Source organism: Nannobrachium achirus, assembly GCF_963921795.1.
Source record: "Nannobrachium achirus genome assembly, chromosome: 11".
Lineage (NCBI taxonomy): Eukaryota > Metazoa > Chordata > Actinopteri > Myctophiformes > Myctophidae > Nannobrachium > Nannobrachium achirus.
In genome coordinates, this window is record NC_137820.1 from 47,044,261 (window position 1) to 47,071,199 (window position 26,939).

Here is a 26,939-nt window from a genome sequence, read left to right on the forward strand (position 1 = left end):
GCCTAGGGTCCTAGGCCATTAATGACTTACTTGTGTCTTCATTTTCAAAAGCAGATCCATGCCTCCTGGCATGATACACAGGAAGACAGTGAGTACTCTATCATTGTTGCCATGGCTCCACTCCACTCAAGATAGTGATTGTCAACAATCTAGCAGATCAAGGCTTGGTTGCAAATGCAATCCAGTGTAAATGATGTTGCAGTTGAAATGTGTGTTTTCGTTGACGCTCTGAGGCTTTTTGTGCCCTCAACTTGTACTCGCTGTTCATTTCGGCGTTGACCCCATGAAACCCTGCGTCAAGATCAAATTACAAAGTCGACAACCAAGAGAGATTTGTTTTAGGTTTATTCACCCGTGGTGATCTGGCCTTCAAAACTCTGGTATGTTGATAGACGTCGTACTCGCAAGTTGGTGCTCAGACGCTATTGAGCCCAGGGAATGATGACGATCATGGTCTGCTGAGATCGGTTGGATGTGGAGTAGAGCTGCAAGCCACTAGCAATTATATTCTATAGGCTATGTGTGGAAGACACACCCACACTTTTACCACAAGGACATTTTCCTGCACCTGCAGTATGGCTGCTTGGACTGACATGCACTAGGACACCTTTGGCACCTTTGGGTGTGTGGACTTAAGTGCCATTACACACACAAACATCACATCATGCAAAAGATGCAACACAACATAATTTGCACTTACTTCATATATGGGGATTTGCAAGTTTATCTAGTCATCTCCAAATTTGGACACTGTTTCAGTCCGATCTTAGCCAGACATGCAGCTGTTACCATGGCGGCGACGCGACAGACAGACAGACAGACAGACAGACAGACAGACAGACAGACAGACAGACAGACAGACAGACAGACAGACAGACATTTGGTGGATTAATAGTTAGATATTGTGATGTCAAGTGAAGCTTGACCAATCCGGTCTGATTAGACATTATATTGTCTAAGATCTCCAGCCTTACAACCCGGATAACATCAGTCAAAAAGTTCACTTTGCTGGCAAAGAATTCTCTGACCGAATACAATAGTGTGTTTCCTATATTAGCAACCTCACTAATTAGAAAGGTGGGAAAGGTTCTGGGAAATTGCTAGGGTTGCACTAACTGAGGAATCCGCAGGGAAGAAAAGGTGTACTGTGTACTGGTGATTTCCGTCTTACCATTTATATTACAATATTGTGATGTCACATGGAACTTGACCAATCCTATGGAATCCGCCTTGGACATTATAGTGTCCATTCCGAAAAGGGACAGAAAAGTTAATGAACTCAATGGACTTTTGGGGTTACAGAAAGGGAGAAAGGTTTACAGAAAAAAAGGTTTACTCTAGGTGAAATAAAAAAGGACAAGAACAATAGTCTGGTTGCCTACAGCAACCACTCTAATAAGCCACTGTCTTTTTTGCATCTATCCTTTTGATAATGGTGTGATAATGTATGTAATTTTACATGTATTATGCCATTCTTTCTTAGGGGTTGTTCTATTTAATTACCTTTACTTTCTCACAAGCGTGTCACATTGTTATCTTCTAGATTGGCTATTTTCATTATTTGACATTTTGTGATTTTTCTTCTGTCCAAAATAGGGAAAGATTATTAATTGATAAGTTAAGTTATCGATTGTCTATTTACATTTATAATACAATTAGTTGGATTAACTGTTGCAACACTAGTGTGGATCCGGGGGGTGATAAGAGCAACTAGAATGGGGTAGGAATGATTAACATGCTCTGACATACTGGTGCTTCCTTTTGGCCATTTGAAGTCTCCTTTATACTCAGTTGTGTGCCGCTGTTGTGTAAATAGCAGATCTACAAGCTCACAACGCATCACATTTGTGATGTGTTGGGAGCTTGTAGATCTGCTATTTATGGCATGCAACACCAGAGTTCCACTAAGGATAAATCAGGCTTCACTGGGAGAAAATGTGCAATGATTCTTCTCTCGCACCATTTGAGCCATCTGATTTAACCCTCACAGCTCACACACACACACGCACACACACACACACACACACACACACACACACACACACACACACACACACACACACACACACACACACACACACACACACCGCCTGTGTGTTCTGTGCATGTGTGCCAATGTCAGTGTGTGTGTTTATGTGATGTAAGTATTGCACTACGAATCTGACATTTCCCCAAGAATTACGTTTGACACTGCAGGGATTCACTCATATAGCCCTCAGGTCAATCACGTCTCTTCTCTCTTTTTATGTCTGTCCTCGCCTCCACGTACTCGCTCTCTGACTCTATCTGTCTTTCTCAGTGCTATTCAATTTGCCTGCAATTTGAACAATGTTGTTAAGCATCAAGATTGTGCGTGCGTGCGTGTGGGAGTGTGGGAGTGAGTGAGTCACTTGTGGCTCCTTGGCTTGTGGAAAACGTGATGTCTTTCTACCAAATGTGATACATTAATTAATTGTAAAACACATTAATTAATCCTTTGTAGTAAATTAACGTCTTTATAGTATGGAGCTGAACTTACTGGGGTCACTGTCTTTTAACCCATTAAAACCAGGAAAGCGCTGTGAGCTTGTAGATCTGCTATGAAAAGTCATGAACATTTGTTCAAATCATTAAATATATATGGGTATAAGGGTATGATTGGGGGTAAGTCCCTGTGACATACTAGCGTCTTGTCCATTTGGTGTACTTCACGTCAAGCTGCCTCACGCAAATGAAACAGGAGGGCACATGTCTTTCCTGTGTGTTTCTGCACATACTACTGCAGTAGCTGAAGAGTCACTGCATGTGTATTTCATTTGCTTTTCATATTTATAATTATATTCCCAGTGTGTTTCAGTTCCATATTAGTGGTTACAGAGACTGTTCTCTGTTGCCATCTGTTGTCTCAGATGTCTGTCCTATCCTCTTTGATTTGATTTGATTTGATTTGAACAACAAAATATAAAAATATAGAATTTACAAAACATGATTGACAAGATTTGTAGCCTGTCTAGTCTTATATTTGTGTATTCGTTTGGAAGTGATTTCTTGGGAATGGAGTTGGGGGTGTGTTGGGCAGTTTGGGCAGTATAGCTCAGTCCATACTCCGTTCATGGTTGTGCAGAGCGGCTGTGCTCAAGCATCTCTTTCAATTACTTTCAGAAATTGGACTATTCATGAATGAGGAAGGGATGTACAAGAAATGGAAGCTACTGGCAGCTATCTGATGACCCAGACAGGCATTATGATCTTGCATTTTTGGTGCCTAACAGAGCTCTTAACCCGAGGCAGATTCTACAAATGCCTTCTAAGTCAGTTCTCACACCTTTTCGTGCCAAGGACCCCCAAAATGATATGTATTTGGCCGCGGACCCTCCTATCTGAAAAATGTTTTGAGCCAGGAAAAGATTTTTAAACACGCTTAATCTTAAAGCGCATGGCCGCAACATCGATGTAACAGATAGGCAGTGCTTGGATCTGGGATTTGAAACCCTTAAAGCCCTTACTCACTGAGAGCATCATTACTCGCTTGTCATGCTCCAAAATAGAGCCGAGCTCGGAAAATACGCGTTGACAAGGTTTTGACGCGCCCACTTGACACCTCCAGAGTACAGCCTTTGTAACAGTGGGCGTATTTGATGACGTCAGTATCTGACACTTTCAGTTAATCAGGGCCTTATAAATGCATTGCATACTGCCTGATTTACCGGTGTCACTACCCCCCACGCTGCTTTCAAGGCTGCCCACCTTTTCACACGTGCAGCCACGTTGAGTTTGAGTCGAGAGGAAATCCCACACATTCTGGATGTCATTTGAACTAAACCATGACCTGACCCACTAACCTTCTCCAATGTTTTAATTTAGATACAGCGAGTCATGGCCAAAAAGGCCCAAATGTATGAATTCAGAAGAAGTGAGGAGCGTTACTGCATGAAGCAGCAATTTCACATTTGATTGTAATGTTCCATGAACATAGTGCCATTCATAGTTTTTTTGGATTTGTCTAATGTGCAAATTCAAAAGTAGTACCTACTAGTATGCTCCTTACTAGTGCCAAACCTAATAACCCATTAAATGTGTCATTTTAGATTTTAGTGTTGGCTATTCAAAAATAGCAGATCACTTCATGCCACGCTGCAAGCTTAGTACATCTGCTATTTAGAATGTGTTTAACACAAATCTTCCCTTCTGGGGTTCCCTGGCAAAAAAAAAATAAAAAAAAATAAAAAAATCAGAGGGGGGTCCACGGCCTTTTTTGAGAACTACTATAGAAGGAATTTGTAGAATCGGCCACAGCTAGGTCTTAATGGGTTGACAAGAAAATGTGTATGTACCTTTAGACCATCAGGCCTCTGATAACCACATTCACTGCAGCATGTGCACACTGGCTCTGTAGAGCAGTGGTCCTCAACCTTTTCAGGCCGCGGCCCTCAAAATAATCAGATTTTAATCAGATTTCCCTACCCACAGGTTGAGAATCACTGCTGTAGAGCACACACGGTGCATGCTATGGGTGTTAGTTGCCTGGATACTGCAAGAGGAAATCTCCTGTACTCACCTGGCAAAGTTTGAAATGCAATTAAGATAATAGTACACAGTACACGTTCCCATTTGGGCGTGGTCCCTGAACGTTACCCATCATGTCTGTGCCATGTGACAGATTACTACTACTAGAATGTCTGTGGGAGATGCAACTATCCTATCCAACTCATTTCCCACCCCCTCTGCAGTGTGTGCACGAAGCTGCTCCCAGGAATGTTGATAGCATGGCGGTAAGTATAGTACATCTCAGAACTGTTTCCGAGTCTTCTTTCAGCTCAAGAGGGAATTCTCACTCTTTCGATCGCTCTTTACTTTTGACACTGCATTGAGTGACACTGGACCCTTCTGACTGTGTGAATTGTCTTATATTAAGAATCAGATTACATAAGAAGTAATTAAGAGAAGGTTTTGGTTCCTCAACTCAACTCAAGAAGAATAACAAATAATATGTTGAATTATTCATGCCTAGCAATACAAGTTGGATGCAAAGAGTGAAGCAGTCCTGGCTAATGCAAATGAAATGCACCTGTGTGTGTGTCGCGTTCACAATTAATTTTTTAAGGTGTACATTTGTGCTTGTTCATATTCAACTTCAAATTGTTTATTCGTGGGAAAGGTGTGGGGTTCTCAAAGCTATCTTAGCCCAAATAGTCTTTGAATTTCTTGTGTCTCGAGGAGATAACATTTAAAACAAGCCAGCAGACTGTGTGTGTGTGTGTGTGTGTGTGTGTGTGTGTGTGTGTGTGTGTGTGTGTAAAAACATGCAATTAAAACATTCCCTTTCAAAACTTTTAATTAAAACTGTTTCATTGAAAATCAATGAATGCACTCAAAAGTTGAAGGGATTTTTCACTTTCAAACATGGGATCATTTTAACTTCTGCTCAGGTTTTTGTGAGCACCCTAGACAGTTTTTAAGTTGCTTGATTCCGTATTTTGATATTTGATATACACGAATGACCCTTAACAAAGGTGCAAATCATATAAAACAAACAAAATAATGTACAAATCTGCAGTGAATGATGCTGATGTGTTGACGGCTGTTGGGGTGGCTTGTTTTGGATTCCGCATGTTTAGTACCCTGACCGTATTCATTAATTTGTTGGTCTATATATTTAAGAGCTGCTACTGTATGTAGTATTACAGTGCGGTACATGAAACTCCTGTCCTGACCGGTGATAAATGATAATGTCTAATGTCTAAAGTTGATTGAGTTGAGTTGGTGCTCCCTCTATAGTCCTGAAACATGACGGTAATATCTCACAACCGTCATGGGTCCACCTCAACCTGGTGTTGAGCAGTTTAGCCACACGTACGTAAGGGATAACATCTCGCTCAGCAGTCATTATCGAGTGATAGGAGCCCGACAGGTTGATATGCCACCGACGCGAAGCGGAGGCTACTAAATACAATTAATAATTTGACTCAAAACTACAAACAAAACAAAGCTGAAAGTGCGTCCCCCCTAGCGTGACACGGTCGCCTTGGAAAACAAAGAAGTGCTGGTCAAATAGAATCCATTTTCTGTTACTGCGTCGTCTATTTCTCGCCTCAAATGTTTTTAAAGACATTCTTCAGAGCAATGTTTAGTTGTAAATTTCGCTGTGTGTTTGTTTACATGGTAAGACATGTTGGATAAAGCACTAAATCCACGCAGTGCAGCCTGAATGCAGCAGCTGCTCTGAGCCGTTGATTAGGCAGCGGTCTGTTATCGTGGGATATCAGACCTCTGATTTCAGCGCTCGACCAATCAGAATCAAGCATCCAAACAAGCCGGGTAATAAGTCTACTTAAATGTTCAGATTCTAAAAATAAAGTGCTTACTGAAGGCTCACAGATATCACAATATGGTACACTCAAGCAGAATTACCCGAATTACCCGTAGAATTTAATAAGAAGCATTTTAATTCCATCGGTTGCCATTTTCTAAAAAAGTTTTAATGTATGAGAGTGCAGTACACGTCCCAACCGATGGGGTCTTATAGTGCGAAAAATGCGAACATGTCCGCCGTTCGGATTAAAATACTTCTTATTAAACAAGAGAAGATACATGTAATTCTGCTTGAGCATATCATATTGTGACATCGGTTAGCCTTCAGTAACCACTTTATTTTTTGAAATCTGAACGTTTTTGTAGACGTATGAGGCAAATTGGCAAAACTGCTCTACACCTGTTGAGGTGGACCCATGACTGTTGTGAGATACGACCGAATTGTTTCAGGGCTATTTCTCTTCTAACATTTCCCTGTGTTTTTAATTTTATTTTAATAATGTCATGCTTGTTTTTACAATGCGTAGCCTACTGCAGGCCTTGTTGACTAGATTTAGGAGAGATTTTGAAGCTTTTGCTACTGAAATGATCGATTGTTTTCACGGGAAAAAGCTGTCACATAACATGCAAGTCGATGGGTGAGAAGCAGAGCTTGCCAGCGCTCCTCTCTTAGTAACTTGTTGCTAACGTGTTATTGGACAAGGACGGGTTGGGGAGGGACTTAGCGAATGGCTAATTGAAACGTTGTTGCAGTTAGTTTCAGTGTCATTCAAGTGTGAGAGCGCTCTCTTCATGGTTTTTGTGATGCTGTGTGGAGGATAGCTGTTGCATCATCCCGTTTGATGTAGAAGGGAGTGTTATGCCTAAAGAGTGTGTGCAGGGCTGAGTTAGACAGTACCAATACGTAGATCCTTTATTGTCCACCGACACAAGCAACAGCAAAAAAACAATTGGTCTAACAGAAGGTTCGACGAGGCTGTTTCTTCATCTTGCGTGTACCTGCATGTGAGATTTCCATGCTGGTACAGTAGCATCTAAAAGAATAGTAGGCTATCCTCAATGAATGTGATTACTTTGGGCTGCATTTTAATTAACCATCCATGACATGTAAAAGCAGCAGTAGCTCAGGAGGAAGAGTAGAGCCACCTGGGAAACCGGAAGGTTCATGGTTTTCGATCTCCAGCTCCCCCTGGGTTAGTGTCGAAGTGTCCTTGAGCAACCCCTGTACACTCACACATACAGCCATGCACACACGCATGCTGTCTCCCTCTCTCTCTCTCTCTCTCTCTCTCTCTCTCTCTCTCTCTCTCTCTCTCTCTCTCTCTCTCTCTCTCTCTCTCTCTCTCTCTCCCTCCCTCTCTCTCTCTCTCCCTCTCCCTCTCCCTCTCCCTCTCTCTCTCTCTCTCTCTCTCTCTTTCTCTCTCTCTCTCCCTCGCATGCACATGCCTTGGGCTATATAGGCAGCCGCAGTGCTGTGCAAGAGGGAGTAAACATTGTGTAAAATAATCCCAGCAAGCACGGTCAGGACCTGGACCAATCAGTGATGTCTCGATTGGGGCCAGATCAAGTCAAACCATGACTAGTCAGATCTGGCCTATAGAATATCGCCTGATTTCAACCAACATACTGTAAATCCTGCCCACGAAAACGGACGTCCTGGATTAATCAGAGGGGGTCCGATCGAGGCCAGATAAATATCATAACTAGTCAGATATGTCCCAGAATATACGTGTAACCTTATGTGCTCATATTTCAACTAACATTACAAACAATAACAATAATCCTATAGTCCATCATGACATCCTGTTAATGACGTCAAGATCATCCCCATATGGGCTGTGATCTGGCCTAGTTCTTAACGTCACCGGAGTCACCGGAGGACGTTCTCATCGTTTGGCTTGCAGGGATAGTTTTATAAAGAGTTTTTACACTGAGACTTTACCACTGCCTCCTTTTGTGTCTGCTACCCTGTGGTGAGCAAATAAATGTAGGAAATGTACTGTTGTCAGTGTGTAAAGTTATACCCTAACCCTAATAGCAGTAAAAGACTCTAGGTAAGGCTAGAAGCTGAGAAAATCCAAAATCAGTAAGCTCTCATGCAACTATGACATTTTACCCCCTCCAAATAAGCCTTCAGATATTTTAGTGTGGCTGATAAAATAGCATAATTTGTCGCTGTCGGATAGAAACCAAAACTGTCCCTTTTTATTATTATATAAAAAGTTATGTTAAAATTGTGACGCATTGTGAGCTGGTAGATCTGCTATTTTCACTGCTACTGTAGCATTAATTTAAAAAAAAGTGAAACATGGGAGCTACAAGGTTTCTGCCCGACAGCAAAGATATGTAGAAGTTGAAAATACATTTCTGTCTTTTATAGAAGCACTATCTTCAACCTCCCTGTGATTCGGTAGACATAATTGTGTCAAATTGCTGTATGGGCCATTGTTCTCTCTGTGCTGTTAATTGTCCAATCTCTTTGTGAGGCAATGATAGCACATATCCAAACAGGTCTGGTGGAATGGACGTTGTCCTGTAGTTTCTAAGTGTCATGTGTTGTGAGTCACCCTACTGTCACATACCAAACTAGAAAAACTGCTCCTCGGAGCTCAGGTCTCCGCCAGGTCAGGTAGGTTATTATGGTCCAATAATTCAGGAATTCAGTCGCTGGTGGAACTATAATAGGCCAATGTGAAAAGGCAGAATTGTCTTCCTCGTCCTAGTGGGAATGTGAGTGATTTGAGCCATTTTGTTCAAAACCATCCACTCCTCCAAACTTTAGATGCCAATCTCAGCGAAACACACACACACACACACACACACACACACACACACACACACACACACACACACACACACACACACACACACACACACACACAAACACACACACACTGATAGATAATGTAAGATAGCCTACATCCCTACAGTTAATCTTCTATCCATGGTATACAAACATGGACTTATTATGGTTGATATATATATTTTTTGTCTCCTATTGGTGTTTGTATAAGACATCCATTATATCACAGCATTGACGAGGAGCAACAAGCAAACCGACAAGCAAGCAAGCAAGCAAGCAAGCAAGCAAACAAACAAAGAAAGAAATAGTTTCTTCTGTCTTCCCCCAAACACTCTTTGTTCTCTCCCTATCTCTTGCTAGTTCATTTCAAGTCAGTGCATTGTGTTGTCCTGATCAACGTTGTCAGACAGTTTAAACAGAGAAGTCATTCTCTCTCAAAGAGGAGAGAAATAAATAAGCTCAGTTTCTCTACCCTCCCCTGCCATCGCTGAAGCCCAGGGCTGTCAGGTGTTGTTTGATGGAGAGCTTCTTTAGTCACGCTAGACTGACTCAAGGCGTTCTTATCACCTCTGTGTGCCGGCGTGTATGAGTGTGCATCTATCCAGAGAATATGAGCTCTGTATGCACGTCTGCTTGTGAATATTCATGAGTTGGAGGTTTGTCAACTGCCTCCACTCGCCTCTGATTGGGTTTGGTGCCCAGGAAGAAAAAAAAAACGTATAGGTCTCGAAGGATCTGACCATGCATTGGGTTGACATTTTCTGGACTAAAGCAGGCACACGGCCACACCGATAGAATAGGTATTTGTATTCAAATCGACCTGCGCACTTGAGTGTTTTCACATTCGCAGCACACTGAGAAATACCTTGTCTAATTCATTGTAAGCCATCTGGGTTTGTGCTGTATAGCTAACGAGGTAGTGATGTTTAACTATTCTTCCTTTTTACAAGTTGGCATTACAAGTTTGACAATTATGTTGAAAGAAAGAATTGTCAAATATATTTACAGACGGAGGGAACTCGGCACAAGCGATTTTTGTTTGATTGAATACTTTATAAGACAGAAATGTAAACAGCATGAGGTACAGTTAGACATTTGGGATATCATAAAAGGATAAAACAAAAAAAGTCATGGGGACTTGTTTCCGTTGTGGTCCTATCCTATGTATTCAATTCATCAACAGAGCAAAAAAAAGTAACACCATGTAAATGTACAAAGTAGAAAAGGGGGAAAAGAAAAACAATGTCGGGCAGTGAATGCCATCATTTACCTCCCCTTGTGGTCTCCTGAAAGGCCTGTTCTGAAAGCCAGAGATCCATGTTGTTTTAAGGGATGGTGTCAGGGCATTCCACATTTTTGAGTAGTAGAATGAGAATTGACCTGAATTGAATCCTGGTCTTAATAATGCCTCCCCCTGGCCAGCCGGGGCGCTTGATGGAGGGGAAAGGAACTGGTTGGAATAACGTGTTCCTTCCACGCGATACGTCCATCTCGGGGAAATCCCCCCTGTCAGGTGAAAAGAAACAACTTGGACTACTCATGCATTGAAGGAAGCATGAGGTCAGTCCGTTGTCTCCCCAGGCACTGCAGAGGGAGAGCAGAGCCCAGGATTACATAGGCAATTGGCACTGGGTGAAAAATGGGTTGCAAAATCGTGGGATAAAAATTATTAAAAAAAAGAATGAGAATTGACCCATGTTTGTTCTATAGATGGGTGCCTTGGGTGGTACCAGGTGGTTGTTGTCGCTCCCAAACGTTTTAGCTCCAGACCCAAAAGAGATTAGATGTTTGGCCTGGGACCCAAACTTGTGAAAACAGCTGACCTACAAGGTCACGACGCGTCGCTTCACGCCGTGTTGTGACCTTGTAGATCACTATTTTCACTAACTTCTTAGACATTTGTTTTCTAATTTATGGATTTTTCTTTTGTTTATTAATGAAATTACTTAAAAAAGATCATTGCATTTTTAGCATAGCTTTTTTGGGAATGTTTCTTTTTTTTGGAAAATGTTTTGTAATAATAATAATGAATAAACAAATTGTAGGAAACAAAAAAATAAAGGGACCCATAAAAATGTGTCTGCGACCCACACATGGAACCAGTGCTCTATAGTGTTGTGTCTGTGGGTGTCACTCACTGCAGAAGAGCTTGCTCTTAGGGCTTTCCTGTTAGAAAGCTGCAGTTGATTGGTCGGACCCCGACCAGTCAAATGGGTGAAGGGTGAAGTTAGCCCAATTGCCCGGAGTGTTTTCTGCCAGGCTAACCCATCCTTAACCTATCCTTTACCATGTTAACACTGGCACTCCATGCCTCTGCTTTTGATGGCATGTCATGTTCATGACCGGTGCTTCATGCATTTCATGCTTTTCCTTTTGGGAGATATAGGGCTCTATTATGATCCAGGTCTTATGCCTTATGCCTTAACTTCTTTGCCTTTTTTTTACTATATAGATATATTTTTTAAAATATTTCAAATAGCTGATCTGCAAGCTCACAACGTGCAGATGTAGATCAGCATTTGAAGTATTTAAAAATGTTTTTCAAAATAGTAAAAAAAAGGCAAAGAAGTTAAGGCATAAGGCCTAAGACCTGGATCATAATAGAGCCCGTAGTCTCTTATACAGTATGTTTGATAATATGATAATTGACCAGTTTAATAAACCATTGCCCACTTTGGACTTTTTGTCCAAAGTGGTAATAAAAGAATACATTTTCTCTCTAAAATAAAAATAACAACAGAAGATTGCAGATCTACATGCTCAGAATGCATTCTGATGCAATGTGTTTGTAGGATGGAGCAATGGAGCTTGTAGATTGGCTATTTTCTTTGCTATTTCCACACACACATTGAGACCTGGTTGGACAGTTCTCTATGAGTCACGTTTTGTTTTGGTCCATGGTCATGCTTCACTGTACCCGTGGTGTCCCCGTCATCAAAGCCTTCACAGCTAGTGAGATTTTCACACATTGTTTTTTTTATTCTGGGTTGATTGCTGCTTGTACTGCTCTTTTTCAGCGAAGATTGACTTTGGGTCTTTTGACTCAGAGGCTTTCAGCTTTCAGGAAATAAACCAAAAATACACAAACAAACAAAAGTATAAAATACACAAAAATACATATTTGCATATTATAACCACACCTGGGGGCCTATTAGAGTATAATGTCAACTCCATAGACACAATAGAGTAATTATAAAACAAACAAAGTACAAAACTATGGCACCACCTCTTTAACATTATTGTCTAACTGTACCTCTGTAATTTTTGCAAACTGTTATTAACCCAATGAGTGCCCCGGGCCACAAGGTGCCGCTAGAGTGCCAGAAATATCTCTATAAGCCTTCGCTCTAGCTTCCGTCGACACTGCCCGTAGTGCCTTGGGATTTCACTCCAGCCACTGTTATGTATGACGAGAGGAGGAAGTTAGCTAACACTTAGCCATTAGCGTCTTTATTTTTTAGAAGCCCGATCTAAAGCTATTTCAGTCGCAAAAAAACGTTGTCTTTGGTCTGGGAACACAATTCAGAGAAAATGCTCTCTAAAGATGTGACTTTGTATTGGATTCGGCGGCGCGATGCGGCGGCGTTGCCCGATTACGGCCCGTGGATGGCCGAGTCTCGGCCCCGGCCATGGATGGAAATTTAGATCGGGGCTTCGTTGAGGCCTCCGATTAATTAATTAATTTTATTAAATATCCCGGACTAGATCGGGATAGGCACCCCGGAATACGTTGCGCCGCCGACAGTATAGATTGAGTTTTTTTGGGGGGCTCTAAACTTTATTTTAAACCATTTTCAATGGAATAAATCGTCGGACCATCTAGCATCACTCGTTGGAAAGCGTAGGACGACCCAGGACCACCCACATCTCTACAAGCAGCTCAGGGTATGTAAAATAGCAAAAAAAAAAAAAAATTTATTGGATTGAAAATATCCTGAACTTGTTCGGGATAGGCACAAGAAGGATTAAAGTATTCAATCAATCAATCAATCAATCAATCAATCAATCAATCAATCAATCAATCAAAACAATGACATGACAAATCAGTTTCATGTCACAGATATCACAGCAAAAAAAGGAGAAAATATACTTCATACAACTACTGTAAGAATGAAAGAAAATAAAAGTCACAGCAGTGATTCATTGCGGTGACTCACCTGTGACTGTGAGAGACTCAACAGTATAGAATCAATGAGAACAAGGCATTAGTAGCATTCAGGTTCACAGTTTTACATTCCATTGTCCATCTTGTTCAGACCAGCAACAACATACTTACTCATTTGAAAAAGTCTTGTTTGTGTCAAGTGACGTGCCAATCATTTTCTTCCATGGAAGCATGTAAACTGTATGAGTAGAAATAGGCATCAATGTGGGCAGGGACATGCAGAGAATGTTAGAGAGGCAGGGGCTGACATTTCTTAAAGGGCCTTTTGGTGAAAATATTGAAAATGGCAGACCTCCAACACGTTGTGAGCTTGGAGGTCGGCTATTTTCAGTACTTGATACCACACTAAACCAAGCATTAAAAAGGCAATACTGGAGATGTGGCGTAACGGCATGGATTTCTACACAGTGAGGGCAATTCTTTCAACATAAGATGCTGCGTTCAAGTTCAGGAAAGTTTGGACAAGGCAATTCTCTTGAATGCTGCCCTCAGGTACGGCATGGAAAGAGGGCATTTGTCTTTCACCTTAGTGAAAACGGCATTCATGGGAGAGGGCACTTTTTACAGATTGTTAAAAGGGCAGGGGCTCAAGCCCCCTTTCATGTCTATGTGTGCACGTGCCTGAATGTGGGAGTGAATCGTTAGCTTGATCCATGTGTGGCGCTATCACTAGTAGTCATTTAATGAGTGATCATGAGAGATCATCAAGGACTCAATTAGAGCTGTCATAATAATGTTTTTTCTTTTTTTTTGCATTCTGACAAATCCGTCTTTTTTGGTATAGTGTATGTGATGCTCAAATAGGTGATTCATAAATCAAGCTGTCAAGAACAGAGAGCCAACCGCAATTCCACTGAACTGTGAAGCAGTGTTGATTTTGACAGCAAGTCACATTTTAGTCATCTGAAATGTTTTAGTTTGAGTCTGATACTGCAGAAACACAAGCCCATTGGCTATGATGGGGGGTCCCCAAATTATTTTGGCGGGTCCCCAGATGATTAACTTAATGTGCAACATTGTCTTCTCACTCAACAGTAAACAAACCAACATAAAGTTTAAGTGTATAGAGGGTATATGCACACTTCTAAATTGACAATTTAAGGACTTTTTAATACCTCTAAAATGACAAATTAAACATTTGCGAAATTGTCAAATATTAGAGGCAGAAATTGTGAAAATAGCTGATCTACATGCTCACAAGCCTCGAATTTACACCTCAAGATCAATAAAGATCTATTCCGTTCTATTCGACAAGCTCACAACAATCTGTACATCTGCTATGGGTTTTATGATGTTGCACATATCGGTAGAATCAGCTTTGTTTGTGTTCATCCATGTGCTGACTTTGATAAGATTCGATAAGATGTTTATTGTCATTGCATTCAACGGAATTGAGTTTGGTGGCAAACCACTCCAAATAACAACATAATACAAATACAAGTACTGTATAGGCTAAACACAAATAGCTTTAATTTTCACAATGTACTGTAAGTCAATCAGGAGACTGGTTTTGGAATATCAAGTTCTAATCAATGGAGCAATGGAGAAAGACATCTTGCCAATGGAGTTACATCATGGCAACCAAACCACTACTACCAAAGTGTCATTGCGCATAAATCATATCAAGCTTTTATAGTGCAGTTGATCTCATTCTGTATTAAGACGCAAGTGTGTGTGTGTGTGTGTGTGTGTGTGTGTGTGTGTGTGTGTGTGTGTGTGTGTGTGTGTGTGTGTGTGTGTGTGTGTGTGTGTGTGTGTGTGTGTGTGTGTGTGTGTGTGTGTGTGTGTGTGTGTGTGTGTGTGTGTGTGTGTGTGTGTGTGCGTGCGTGCGCGTGTGCACACAAGTCCGCTTCCGTGCGTTTCTTGGTGAAACTCAAATGTAGTGGTGTTTAATACAAGGACCTGCAGTGAATTGACCTTGATTTGCTCGTAGGCTACTTAACTCAATTGACCTAAATCACTACTGTTCCGTGTTACTTTTTTCTTTTGACTTTGGACTATTGTCATAGGCTGATGATGTCACACACCTGTGAAAGGCACATGCCGCTCTCGTTCTAACAGAGTTGTGGGCATGCCAGTTCAAAAGGCCTAGATAGCTGCGCCCGACTTTGAAGAATAATATGTCTAACCCCATAAGGAGTATCAAACAGCTGTGGTTGAAAGACAGCGCAGTGGAGCCACCGGATATTTGCCTATTCGGTCACCTTCTTCCTGTTCGAAAAGTACAGAGCAACTTTGACACTTTGATTCCCTAACAGCTACAGTAACAGTATAGACTCTCTGTTGTGCCACGTCCGTTTGATGCGCGCGCACGTGTCAGTGCTGCCTGCACGGCACACCAGCCACAGGGTTTTAGTGTCTGACAACTTGTTGTCGTCTATTTCTTCATTCTAATCTGCAGAGAGTTTTTCGACCTCAGATAAAACTTCATTTATGTGACATTTCTATCCCTGAGGCGATTTCCATAGCAAACGAGGAAGTACAGAAAGTACAGATTTCATCTTATTGCACACGCTGTCTCTCTCTTCATTGTGGTTTCTTTCTTTATTTCTTTATTTCTTTCTTTCTTTCTTTGCTCCTCCTGGCTGAATTTCTAAGTGTCCTTGAGCACCAAATAGGGACTATTTGGTGGCCTGAACCACCAAAGCTGACTCCTTTCCAAGTGTAGGAGCAGCGGTTCTACTCCGAGTCTCTCTCGGGTGACTGAACTTCTCACCCTATCTCTAAGGGAGATACCAGCCACCTGTCTGAGGAAATTTTGGCCGCTTGCACCCGCAACCTTATACTTTCAGTCATGACCCACACTTCATGACCATAGGTGAGAGTAGGAACAAAGATTGTTCGGTATACGGAGAGCTTTGGCTTCCGGCTCAACTCTTTTATTTCTTCACCACAATGCAATTTAGCGACTGCAAAACCGCTCCTGCTGCTCCGATTCTCCGGCTGATCTCCTTCTCCGTCTTCCCCTTTCTCTCATTCGTGAGCAAGACCCCGAGATACTTAAACTCCTTCACCTGGAGTAAAGCCTCATTCCCCACTTGGACCGCACAATCCATCGGTTTCCTGCTGAGAACCATGGCCTCAGATTTAGAGATGCTGAATATCAAACAAGACATGCAATAGAAGGAAGGTTTAATTTTCCTACAGTGAAAACCTTTAATTTTCCTAAAGTCAAAACCTCTGTTATACTGAGGTTTATACTGAGTTTTCAGTCTGTTATACGGAAAACTGTGTGTGTGTGTGTGTGTGTGTGTGTATATATATATATATATATATATATATATATATATACACAGTATATGATAACCTTATGCAAATACCAACATCTCTCTCTCTCTCTCTCTCTCTCTCTCTGTGTGTGTGTGTGTGTGTGTGTGTGTGTGTGTGTGTGTGTGTGTGTGTGTGTGTGTGTGTGTGTGTGTGTGTGTGTGTGTGTGTGTGTGTGTGTGTGTGTGTGTGTGTGTGTGTGTGTGTGTGTGTGTGTGTGTTCAGTCACCGCTGCTCTCTGAGTGGTGAAGACTTGAATCGTCAGTGGTGTAAACCTGATCCTGTCCTCAGTCCAACCATCTACCACACCAAGGGTTTCCTCTACTACCTCAACAGCACAGGATGCACCCCACTGGTGAGCAAGGACGCACACACGCACACACTCTTCTAGGCATGAAACTATCGATGATCTTCTTGCCGATCAATCTCGATTTATTTTTCAACAAATAAGAAAAGTGATTTAAAATAGCCAGTCTAGCCGATTGTTGTAGATCAACTATTTTCACTATATTTGAAAATGGTGAAAGTTTTGAATCGCCATTAAATATTCCCAGAAATATTGATCGATTCATTATCAATTATTGTATTAAGTGATACATTTTCGATGAGTTCTTTTAAATACTCCCAGAAATATTGATTGATTCATTATCAATTATTGTATTAAGTGATACATTTTCGATGAGTTCTTTTAAACGATTAAATCAATTAGTTTGATTAACTGACTCCCTCACTCACTCCCTTCATTATGACTTCCTTATGTCACAAACTGAGACTGAATCTCACTTTGTTTCCTATTATGAGTTTCTAAAAGCAGGATATGAATGAGTTTCCTGTCGCACCATTAGACAATGAGCTAATTTTACATATCAATGCCAAGCTCATTTACAGCTATATTAATGGTAGATTATTCCAATTACCACTCACAATGCCTGAACTCCATTAGTTTAGTCAGTACAAACTGTGTGTGTGCGAGTGCATGTGGATTTCTGGGTGATTTCAGTGAATTGACCTTGACTGGCTTTTTGCTTAATTGGTCTAAATCAGAATGGGCTGTGCTAATTTCTGCTCTTGACTTTTGATTATTAGTCATAGGCTGATGTCACACCTGTAAAAAGCTCTCTGTCTAATTTGTCTCTTTTTTAATATATATTGTTGCTGACAGTCAGGAAGAAACCTTAAATGAATATCATACTTCATCTTACAATCTTGCACAAAAGTAGTGAAAATAGCCGTGCTTGTAGATCTGCTATTTGCACTATTTTAAAATGTTTTTAAAAGAATAGAAAAGGAACGGTTTTGGACATACAAGGCTTTCACCCGACATCAACGATACAGTATGTTGTGTGTTTTTAATGTGGAAAAGCAATAGACTGTAAAAATGACTGGACAGCGTTACGCCCATAATCTACAGCAGGGGTCTTAAACGTTTTCAGGCCATCGTTTGGATTTTGGATTAATCTTGTCATTCATGTATTGTGTTTGTGTGTTATGTGTTGTGATCTTTGTGTCCTGATGACTGCTTGGTGCAAAAATAATTTCCGCAAGGACAAATAAAGCATCTACTATCGATCTATATATCTATCTATCTATCTATCTATCTATCTATCTATCTATCTATCTATCTAACGAAACTAGCGACAACTCTCTCTTCCTACTATGTATCGCCTCAACTTACAAGCCCGATCCTTGCCCCATGGGACAAAAGTCATGATCAGTGGTGTAAATTAATTGGTAGTAAAAGTAGATTTACTAAAGTACATTGCGATGCGATGCGTTGTGAGCAGCTATTTTCAAACATTTTGTACTTTTACTTTTGGTACTTTGCTTTCGTACTTTTACTCAAGTACATTTTGAATTCCGGACTTTTACATGTAACAGAGTATTTCTACATTCCATATTGATGCAAAGTAAAACATGTAAAGCATTCTGCAAGTGTTATGGAAGTGACCATAAAGTTATTGTGATTCTGAGAGGGTGGGTGTTATAAGTTCACAAGGCTTAGATGGTAAACTTTTGAAGAAGAATAATGTCTAAAGTAAACCCATGGAGAATATCAAATAGCTGTTCAGAAAGTACACAGCAACTTTCTTTGACACTTTGGTTCTCAAACAGATATAGAGTAGTGTGTGTGTGTGTGTGTGTGTGTGTGTGTGTGTGTGTGTGTGTGTGTGTGTGTGTGTGTGTGTGTGTGTGTGTGTGTGTGTGTGTGTGTGTGTGTGTGTGTGTGTGTGTGTGTGTGTGTGTGTGTGTGTGTGTGTGTGTGTGTGCGTGCGTGCCCACCAAGAGCTAAGGCATTGGCACATACAGTATGGAGGGGACAATGTATTGTTGAGTTTGTGCATATGTTTGTGTTCAAGAATTTGTTGTTAAAAGTGAACGCAGATAAAGTAGGGGTGTGTGTGTGTGTGTGTGTGTGTGTGTGTGTGTGTGTGTGTGTGTGTGTGTGTGTGTGTGTGTGTGTGTGTGTGTGTGTGTGTGTGTGTGTGTGTGTGTGTGTGTGTGTGTGTGTGTGTGTGTGTGTGTGTGTGCGTCCAGGTGTTCTGTGACTACCATGGTCACTCCAGGAAGAAGAACGTGTTCCTGTACGGTTGCAGCGTCAAGGAGACTCTCTGGCAGTCTGGCTCTGACACTGTAGGACTGAAGGAGGACCCTGGATACAGGGTGACTGCAACACACACACATGCACGCAGGCACGCACGCAGGCACACACACACACACACACACACACACACACACACACACACACACACACACACACACACACACACACACACACACACACACACACACACACAGTTTCACTGAATTGAATACACAGGACCACAAGGGAAAAAAGCCCTTTGTGTTATCTTAAAGTATTCAGTCAATCTGTCTGTCTGTCTGTCTCTCTCTCTCTCTTTCTAGACTATCCCTAAGACCTTGGATCGTCTTGCTCCGGCCTTCTCTTTCAACAGCTGCAACTATCAGGTGATGACACGCACGCACACACGCACAAATGTTGAGACGGCCGTCATTATAAAATAAACCCTGACAGGTGAAAGCGGTTACGTACGTAGCGTCCCACTTATTACATATCAGGCAAATCAACAATTCATTTCACGTGAAATATTGATTTTAAAAATACCTACAATGTAATTTCCAGTGGTGAATGAACATTGTGTTGCCTGGCAGGTGGAGAAGTCTCGTTCAGCCACAGCCAGGGTGGTGGTCTGGAGGGAGATTGGGGTGCTGAGGAGTTACACCATGGAGAGCACCTACAATGGCTGTGACCAAGGAATATACAAGGTGTGTACTGCGTGAGTGTGCGTGCATGTGTGCGTGCATGTAATGTTTGCGTGCTCCCACGCAGGCGGGCCATCAAGCATATCGCCACTGTTGTTGTGGAAATGTCCAAAACCGTTACTTTTCAGGAAACAGAAAAAAGAAGCTGTGTTCCTGTGGATTCTAGTGTAGTTATTTTTGCTCAACATTTCTAATTAATACTTTTCCATGGCCCCATGCAAGTCTCGTTTCCCGTAGTCTGCTCTCAGACTTAATCTCAGATAAATAAGAAAAGAAAAACGATTACATTTGGTGAAATGGATAAATCAGCTTGGCCAGTCTCTGCCTACGGTATTATGCCAATGCACAATGCCCATATGCAATATCAGATTCATTGGCCAATCTATTGATTAACATTGTCTATTGATTAAAAAGCAGTTCTCAACTATATCTTTATTCTTTTGGACATGAACAATGAAGCTATACGACTGTGATCCTCCACTATGGAATAGCACATCTCCTGAGATCGTCATGGCTCTTGAGCAGATTGACAGGATTAACCGAGGGAAGGGAAAAGGACACAGAGAGAGGAGAGGAAGTGAGATGAGGAGAGGTGGGTGTTTTCAAAGAGATGATTTACATTACAAAGCCACTGTGCCGCCATAACGAGAAGAGGAAAACAACATCATAAAATAGCCTGATCATCGCATAATAGTCCAGGAATAGTTCATATTTTCAACACCAATTGTGCTCATCATCACCTATTGACTCGTTTCCACAGATAAATATTGTGAAAATAGCCGAGTGTGAGCTTGTAGGTCGTCTATTTTCTCTTCTTACGTAATATTTGAAAGTTTTCCAATTTTATTAAAAAGGTCAAAAAGTGATGATAATAACGTTAGAAATGGGCAGATACCCTGTTTACAATTATACTGCATGTTGGTGCGGGAGCCCCATGACCCCTGTTTAGAAGCCACTGGCCTAACGTATAGCAAACTGAGGGTCGTTTCAATGAAAAGGGTTGAGAATAAGGCATATCTGCCCCAGTGGCGTCAGTTCAGAAAAAGCTAAGGTATGGCAACATGACTGGTGTCTTGCACGTGCGCGCCAGTCATGTTGCCATGCCCTAGCAACAGGCCTGATACATTTATTTTAAGAAGTACATTTAATTTCCCCCCCGTTTCTACAGTTTCTTGGGCTGGATATGGCATGAATGGTTGTTCAAGTGCAGCTAAAATTGGCATATTAGTAAACGTGCCACAATTAACAATAATGCATTGCACCTGTGCAGCTGACCTACGGAACCTGGGAATATACCATCTTGTCAAGATGGGGAGAATATAATTAGAATACCTTGTTAAAGTGACCATTTTGTTAAATTTTGCATTTGTAGTTATTTTACCGTAATTTAACAACATAATAACCAGAACAGATAGACAAAGAGACATTCATGGATTTACAGTGTATTTAAAAGTAACTTTTATTTTCCCCCTGGACCCTGCCATACCCAATTGACGCCCCTGACCTGCCCCACATCATTGTTGATCTTCATGTTCTAAACATGAAGGCTACGTGGGCACAAGAGGCTGAATGAAGCATCAAAAATAGTTTCCTAGGAAACGGTTGCATCGCCGTCGGGGACATTGAAATTAGCTTGTTTGTTACCTTTATTTCTTTTTTGATATTTCAAAAATAATCATCTTTGTAAGTTCTGCTGATAGTCCTTGGTTAACTTTGGGTCTGACTTTTTTAATCACATTTATGCGTGCTGTTGAAGGGGTTCTTTGGGGTAAACTCGTGACACAAACAAGATCCGCTAATTATTTTTGATTTATCTGGCCTCTATAATCGTCTATCATTTCTGCCTCTTTTCCAATTAAGCATCTCAACTCAGTTCCGCTATTCAATTTTACCATACAATGAAAATCGTTTCGAGTATTAATGAGTTCCATACATTTTCACATAACTGCTTTACCTTAAAAATATTGTCAACATTTAAGCCACAGTGGGGTCTGCTGACCCCCAGGGGTCCTGATTGAATGATTGAAATGGACCTTTACAGGTCAGTAACTCTGAGCTTGTAAAAGTAAGGCAAAACCTTACCCTTATGGGTCCATTTCCATTTGTGCACTCTCAAAATCATCTGACTGTCCGTGAAATAAATGTGAAAGATTGTGAGAATTACTGTTTTAAGCTTGACTGGTTTGGTCCGTCCGTCGAAGACTTTAATAGCAAACATGATCATTATCTCAAACATTGTCTGTGCGTCTGTGGTGAGTGACCCCGTGGCCTTATCACTACCGCTACCATCAGGTCAAAATATCCAATATCTCCAAATCAAACTGTACTGATTGCCATGAAACTTTCTATTATGCTTTGATATATTCCACAAGGATGAACCGTACTGATTTTGGTGGCCTTCAGTCCAGTTACAAGATATCTCAAAATGGAATATGGGCAGATTGCAGTGAAACATCAGAGGATAACAGAACCATTAGAGTGACCCTATGGCCTTTCTAGTGCCACCCTCAGGCATTCAAAATAAAATAAATGCACCACACAACGTATCTCATAATCTATGATCAGATTGCATAATGAAGCCTGATTTGGTTGACCCCATGACCTTTCCTCAAGCATACCTGCACCACCCCTCTGCCCAACTTTGGATCATTCCAGCCTCTGTGCTTGTTGGGCTTTTACACTTGGGTTTGTTAAGAAGGAACATAATATTCAGTGTAAATAGTAGTAACTGTGGTAAAGTTCCTCTGTGGTTCATCCTGCTTGGCCGGGCGTTGCCCATCTTGACAGGCAGGACGATCTCTGTGGCTGCACCAGCGAATAATAGCGTGTTCATCCACATGCATTAACATCCTCTTGGTGAAACTCTGCGTGTTGTATTGAAGGAAACACATAGTCGTCTTTACCTCCGCTAATGACTGAGAAAGCAGGGCCCAGCGGTGACAAGGCACTACATTGTAAGGGGATATTGGGAGAAAAAGGATTAAAGAAAACGTGGCTACAAATGGGACGTATTCTCGTGGCCTTCTTCTTTCTATTAAGTATCTACTGTATGATTACTCCAAATTTGGCCACGGTTTCAGCCTGATTCCAAGCCCGATTGACTTCAATTATAGGGTGCGTTCGGGAATGCCCACCGTGGGAGCTATTAGTTGGCCAGTGCGCTCAGTGCTGTATATCCCCTAGAATTAAAGTTGAATATCGTCGTTGTCGGGTGGAAACCTTGTACGTCCAAAACCGTTTGTTTTGTATTTATCATTTTAAAAAGGATTTAAACTAGTGAAAACAGCCGATCTACAAGCACACAACGCCTCACACCGCGAGGCGTTGTGTGCTTGTAGATCTGCTGTTTTCACTACTTTGTGCGACGGCCTTGTATGATGAAGAGGGCTTTACTTTGTGAAAAAATGTACAAATTTGAAACTTGGAGATACAAGGTTTCTGACCGACAGTGACGATATGTAAAATAGAAGTAGGTGTGAATGACTCGGCAAATAAATGGGAAATAAAGTAGAGATATACTGAAGGTGTAAGCCGGAACAAAATGGATGAAACTGGACTCGTTTCATCACCACCACGAAGTGGCTCACTGATGAATATCTTTTGAGGTGTGCGTTCTTGTGTCTCTCTTTATTCAATACATCACGACAAGAAACCTTAGAGTCATTCCTCTGTTGCATTATGTAGGAATGACTTTGTCTTTGCAGTGGGAGTTTGTCTTTGGAAGTTATTGGACAAAGTTCTGATGCATTACCCTCATACATCCTAGAGCTCGACTAGGCCTGCAGTATAGCTTGCTTAAGGCCATTTCATCATAAGCCCAGACTAGTTTTTGGAGCTGTGTGGAACACAAGCTCCCTATACGTGGCCGTGTGTGTAGGTATGTGGGTGGGTATGTGGGTGGGTCTGTGGGTCTGTATGTAGCCTGTATGTAGTAACCCTGGGTGACCAGAGAGGTGCTGTTGAGTCTAGCCTGCCCTGAGCATCAACTGCAATACACACACACACACACACACACACACACACACACACACACACACACACACACACACACACACACACACACACACACACACACACACACACAGCTCCACTTCGAACAGAGGTTCGATTTTGTTCTTTCACTCCATGTCCACTCTGACCACTATTTCTCTACAAGCTCTTGTTTTCATCGGTTCAATCAGGGGCGTCACAAGGGGGGGAAAGTGGCCAAATACATATCATTTTGGGGCTCCTTGACATGAAAAGGTTTGAGCACCACTGAAGCACCACCAAACATAGGTTTAAAAAAAAAAGATTTGAACAAATTTGAGAAATTTTCACGTTTTTTCAAAAATAGCTGGTCTACAAGCTCGCAGCGCGGCACTCGGTGCCGTGCTGTGAGCTTGTATATCTGCTATTTTTCAATAGTTAAAGCACAAAATGTGAGTGAATCCTTGTACCCAGGGCCCAGAATTTGGTGCAACACCCCTAGGTTCAATATTTATAAATCCACAGGCATAGAAAGTAAGTGACATTCACTTCCAAACGTTTTCCCTTTTCTGCTTTTGTTGATGATATTTATTATGTTATGTTTATGCTATGTTGATTAATTTAATACATACAGGTAGGACCACAATGAAAACACGTTTTCAGGAATTTTTTGTGTGTTATCCTTTTAGCCTAAATGTCTGGCTGTACCTCGTACCACGTTTCTGACTAATAAAGTATTCAATCAATTAAAATTTACAAAAAACAAACAAAAAACAGTCAGAGCTACAAGGTTTCTGCCCTCACATGAAGCAACAATAATTATTGTATTTTAGACTACATCGCCATTATATCTAGTATTCTTATTCAATCCACAGACTCAGCTGACTTCGGTTTTCCAGCATTTTTGTCTAAACTCACATTTGCTGTCTATGTTTAATAATTTTTTCCTACTTTACGTGTCCCACAGCCAGAAGCTCTGCGGTGACATTTAAGTCTATTAATTCCCATCTCCAACAAATCAGCGTGTGTGAGTGCAGGCAAGATGTTTATCTGCATAACATTATTCTGAGCACACTCCGTTTTTGTATTCATCATCATCATTTTTTTAATTTCTTTTTTTTGCAGGTGTTATTAGGTTTCCGTTGAGGAGGGGGGGGGGGGGGGGGGGGGGGTGTTGCAAAGACACACCCCAAAGATATTTTACATTTCAATTTAAAAGTGTATTTAGATGTAATTTATCACTCCTACCGTATTATATAAAGATACAGTATAGCAAAGGTGAAACATACAGTATCACCTACTGTATAAACCTTGGTCCAGTATAGGATACTGTAATAAAGTTGTAGACAGTGGCCAAACATCAGCTAGACTACTAGTTCCCAAACCTTTCCCTCAAATTAATGTATTTTGGCCACCCAAACAGACCCCCATTTGAAAATAGTTTGTGCCAGGGACCCCGCAAACAAGATTTGTGTAGTTAAAATGTTTCTACAAGCTCACAACACATCACATCGATCGTCTGTTTTCAAATAGCAGATGTGGTTATAGTAGTAAGCAGTCGTTAAACAGATTCAAGGATACACACTGTATAATTATCATAAATGTACATGATTGTTTCTGTCAAGTCGACTTCATATGTCCAAAACTGTAACTTTTCAGTTACTGTTACTATACTATAAAAAACTGTTCAAACACTGGCCAAATTAAAAAATGCTACTTTTGATGGTTTTGTGATGTGTGATACTATGATCAAGTAGGGCATTCATTTACAAAAAAACAACACTGCTCTCCCCTTGAAAGAATTTTTGTTTTGGGAAATGTTTTAAAACGTATGAATATGTTGGCCTTTGACAAAATAGAGACATGGTTGGGTTCATCTGAAAACTCTTTGATTACTGTAGTCGCAGTACTGTAGAGATATTTCCCCCCGACTAGTCACAACTCTTCAAATGACAAGCATTTTGATGTGATTTCATTCATTTGAAATCCAGCTTCATGTTTTTTTTTTTATTATTTGGCTCCTGGATTGAAAAGATTAATTATTTACAACTAGACCTTACCCGTTCAAAGATGTGTGCTCCAAAATATGTGCAGAGTGTGGGTTGTGGGGAAAGTTACTGTAACTGGTGCGTGCGTGAGAGCATCATAATGTAAGGAGCAGCTCATGGAGGAGTGTATATTTATTTACCCGTTGGAAGATGAGACACACATCAAACGCACCTGGTGAAAGAGAGAGAGAGACAGAGAGAGAGAGAGAGAGAGAGAGAGTGTGTGAGTGCACATTCCTGAGAGAATGCACATTCCTAACTGTGAGAGAGGGAGCTGTGTGTGTGTGTGGGGCTCCAGATCCCATGGCCTGGAGGAACAGACCGTAACCCTGGCAACAGACAGTAGAAAACGCTAATAAACAGCTTTAATTTGGGAGAAATGAAATTCGGGCTCCGTCACCGTTGGTATAATGCTAATGGCCAATACCATGTGAACTTTGGGATCAGTTGCTGAAGCGAGTGAATAGATAAACGTAGATAAGCGTGAGCGTTAGAGCGTTAGAGCGTGAGTGAGTTGTTTGGAAAATTATATGTTTGATGCACAGATCACAAATTGATATTGACTCAAGGAAAATATGCCAATGGCTTTGACGCCCTTGAATTTCAAAAACGTTAGTTACCAGTTACTTAGTAGATTTTAATTATTAATAACAAAACACACTAAACACTTCAGATATAAATTGGCATAATTTTGGATAAAAAATAAATTAAAATAAATAACAACCAAGACAGACTTAGAGATCCAATTAACCGTTATAACAAAACATAGGATTTAACGCAAAACATACTTGGTTGACCAAGTTCAACTTCATCATGTAACACGTTGAAATGTGGAGCTTGTAGTAGGGATGGGACAATACGCGATATTATTATCGCTTATCATGCAAAAAAACGCTCACGATAATCATATCGTGGAGATTTAATTTATCGTGGTATCGTCCTCCGTCATGCACTGGGATCAATTCACCTTTTATTTGCCGAGCTGCATATTCGGTACCACTTAAACCCTCTATAATTGATAAGAGGTATAATATACGTACTTGATACAGTATTTTTTTCAGTCTCTATCAAATGTCTTTACCAAAAATTAGCCGATCTACTAGGGATGAGTATC

General features: G+C 41.1%; 1 protein-coding gene across 1 annotated transcript in view; it reads left to right on the top strand.

The window, feature by feature from the left end:
- agbl1 (AGBL carboxypeptidase 1) overlaps window positions 1-26,939 on the top strand; it is a gene marked incomplete at both ends in the record, with an annotated part of 227,131 nt that overhangs the window by 159,025 nt on the left and 41,167 nt on the right. Inside the window, 4 exons of the mRNA XM_080737125.1 lie at window positions 16,752-16,881; window positions 19,062-19,187; window positions 19,431-19,493; window positions 19,698-19,811. Of these exons, the coding sequence (XP_080593251.1) occupies window positions 16,752-16,881; window positions 19,062-19,187; window positions 19,431-19,493; window positions 19,698-19,811 (433 nt within the window). The remainder of the gene's footprint in view (window positions 1-16,751; window positions 16,882-19,061; window positions 19,188-19,430; window positions 19,494-19,697; window positions 19,812-26,939) is intronic.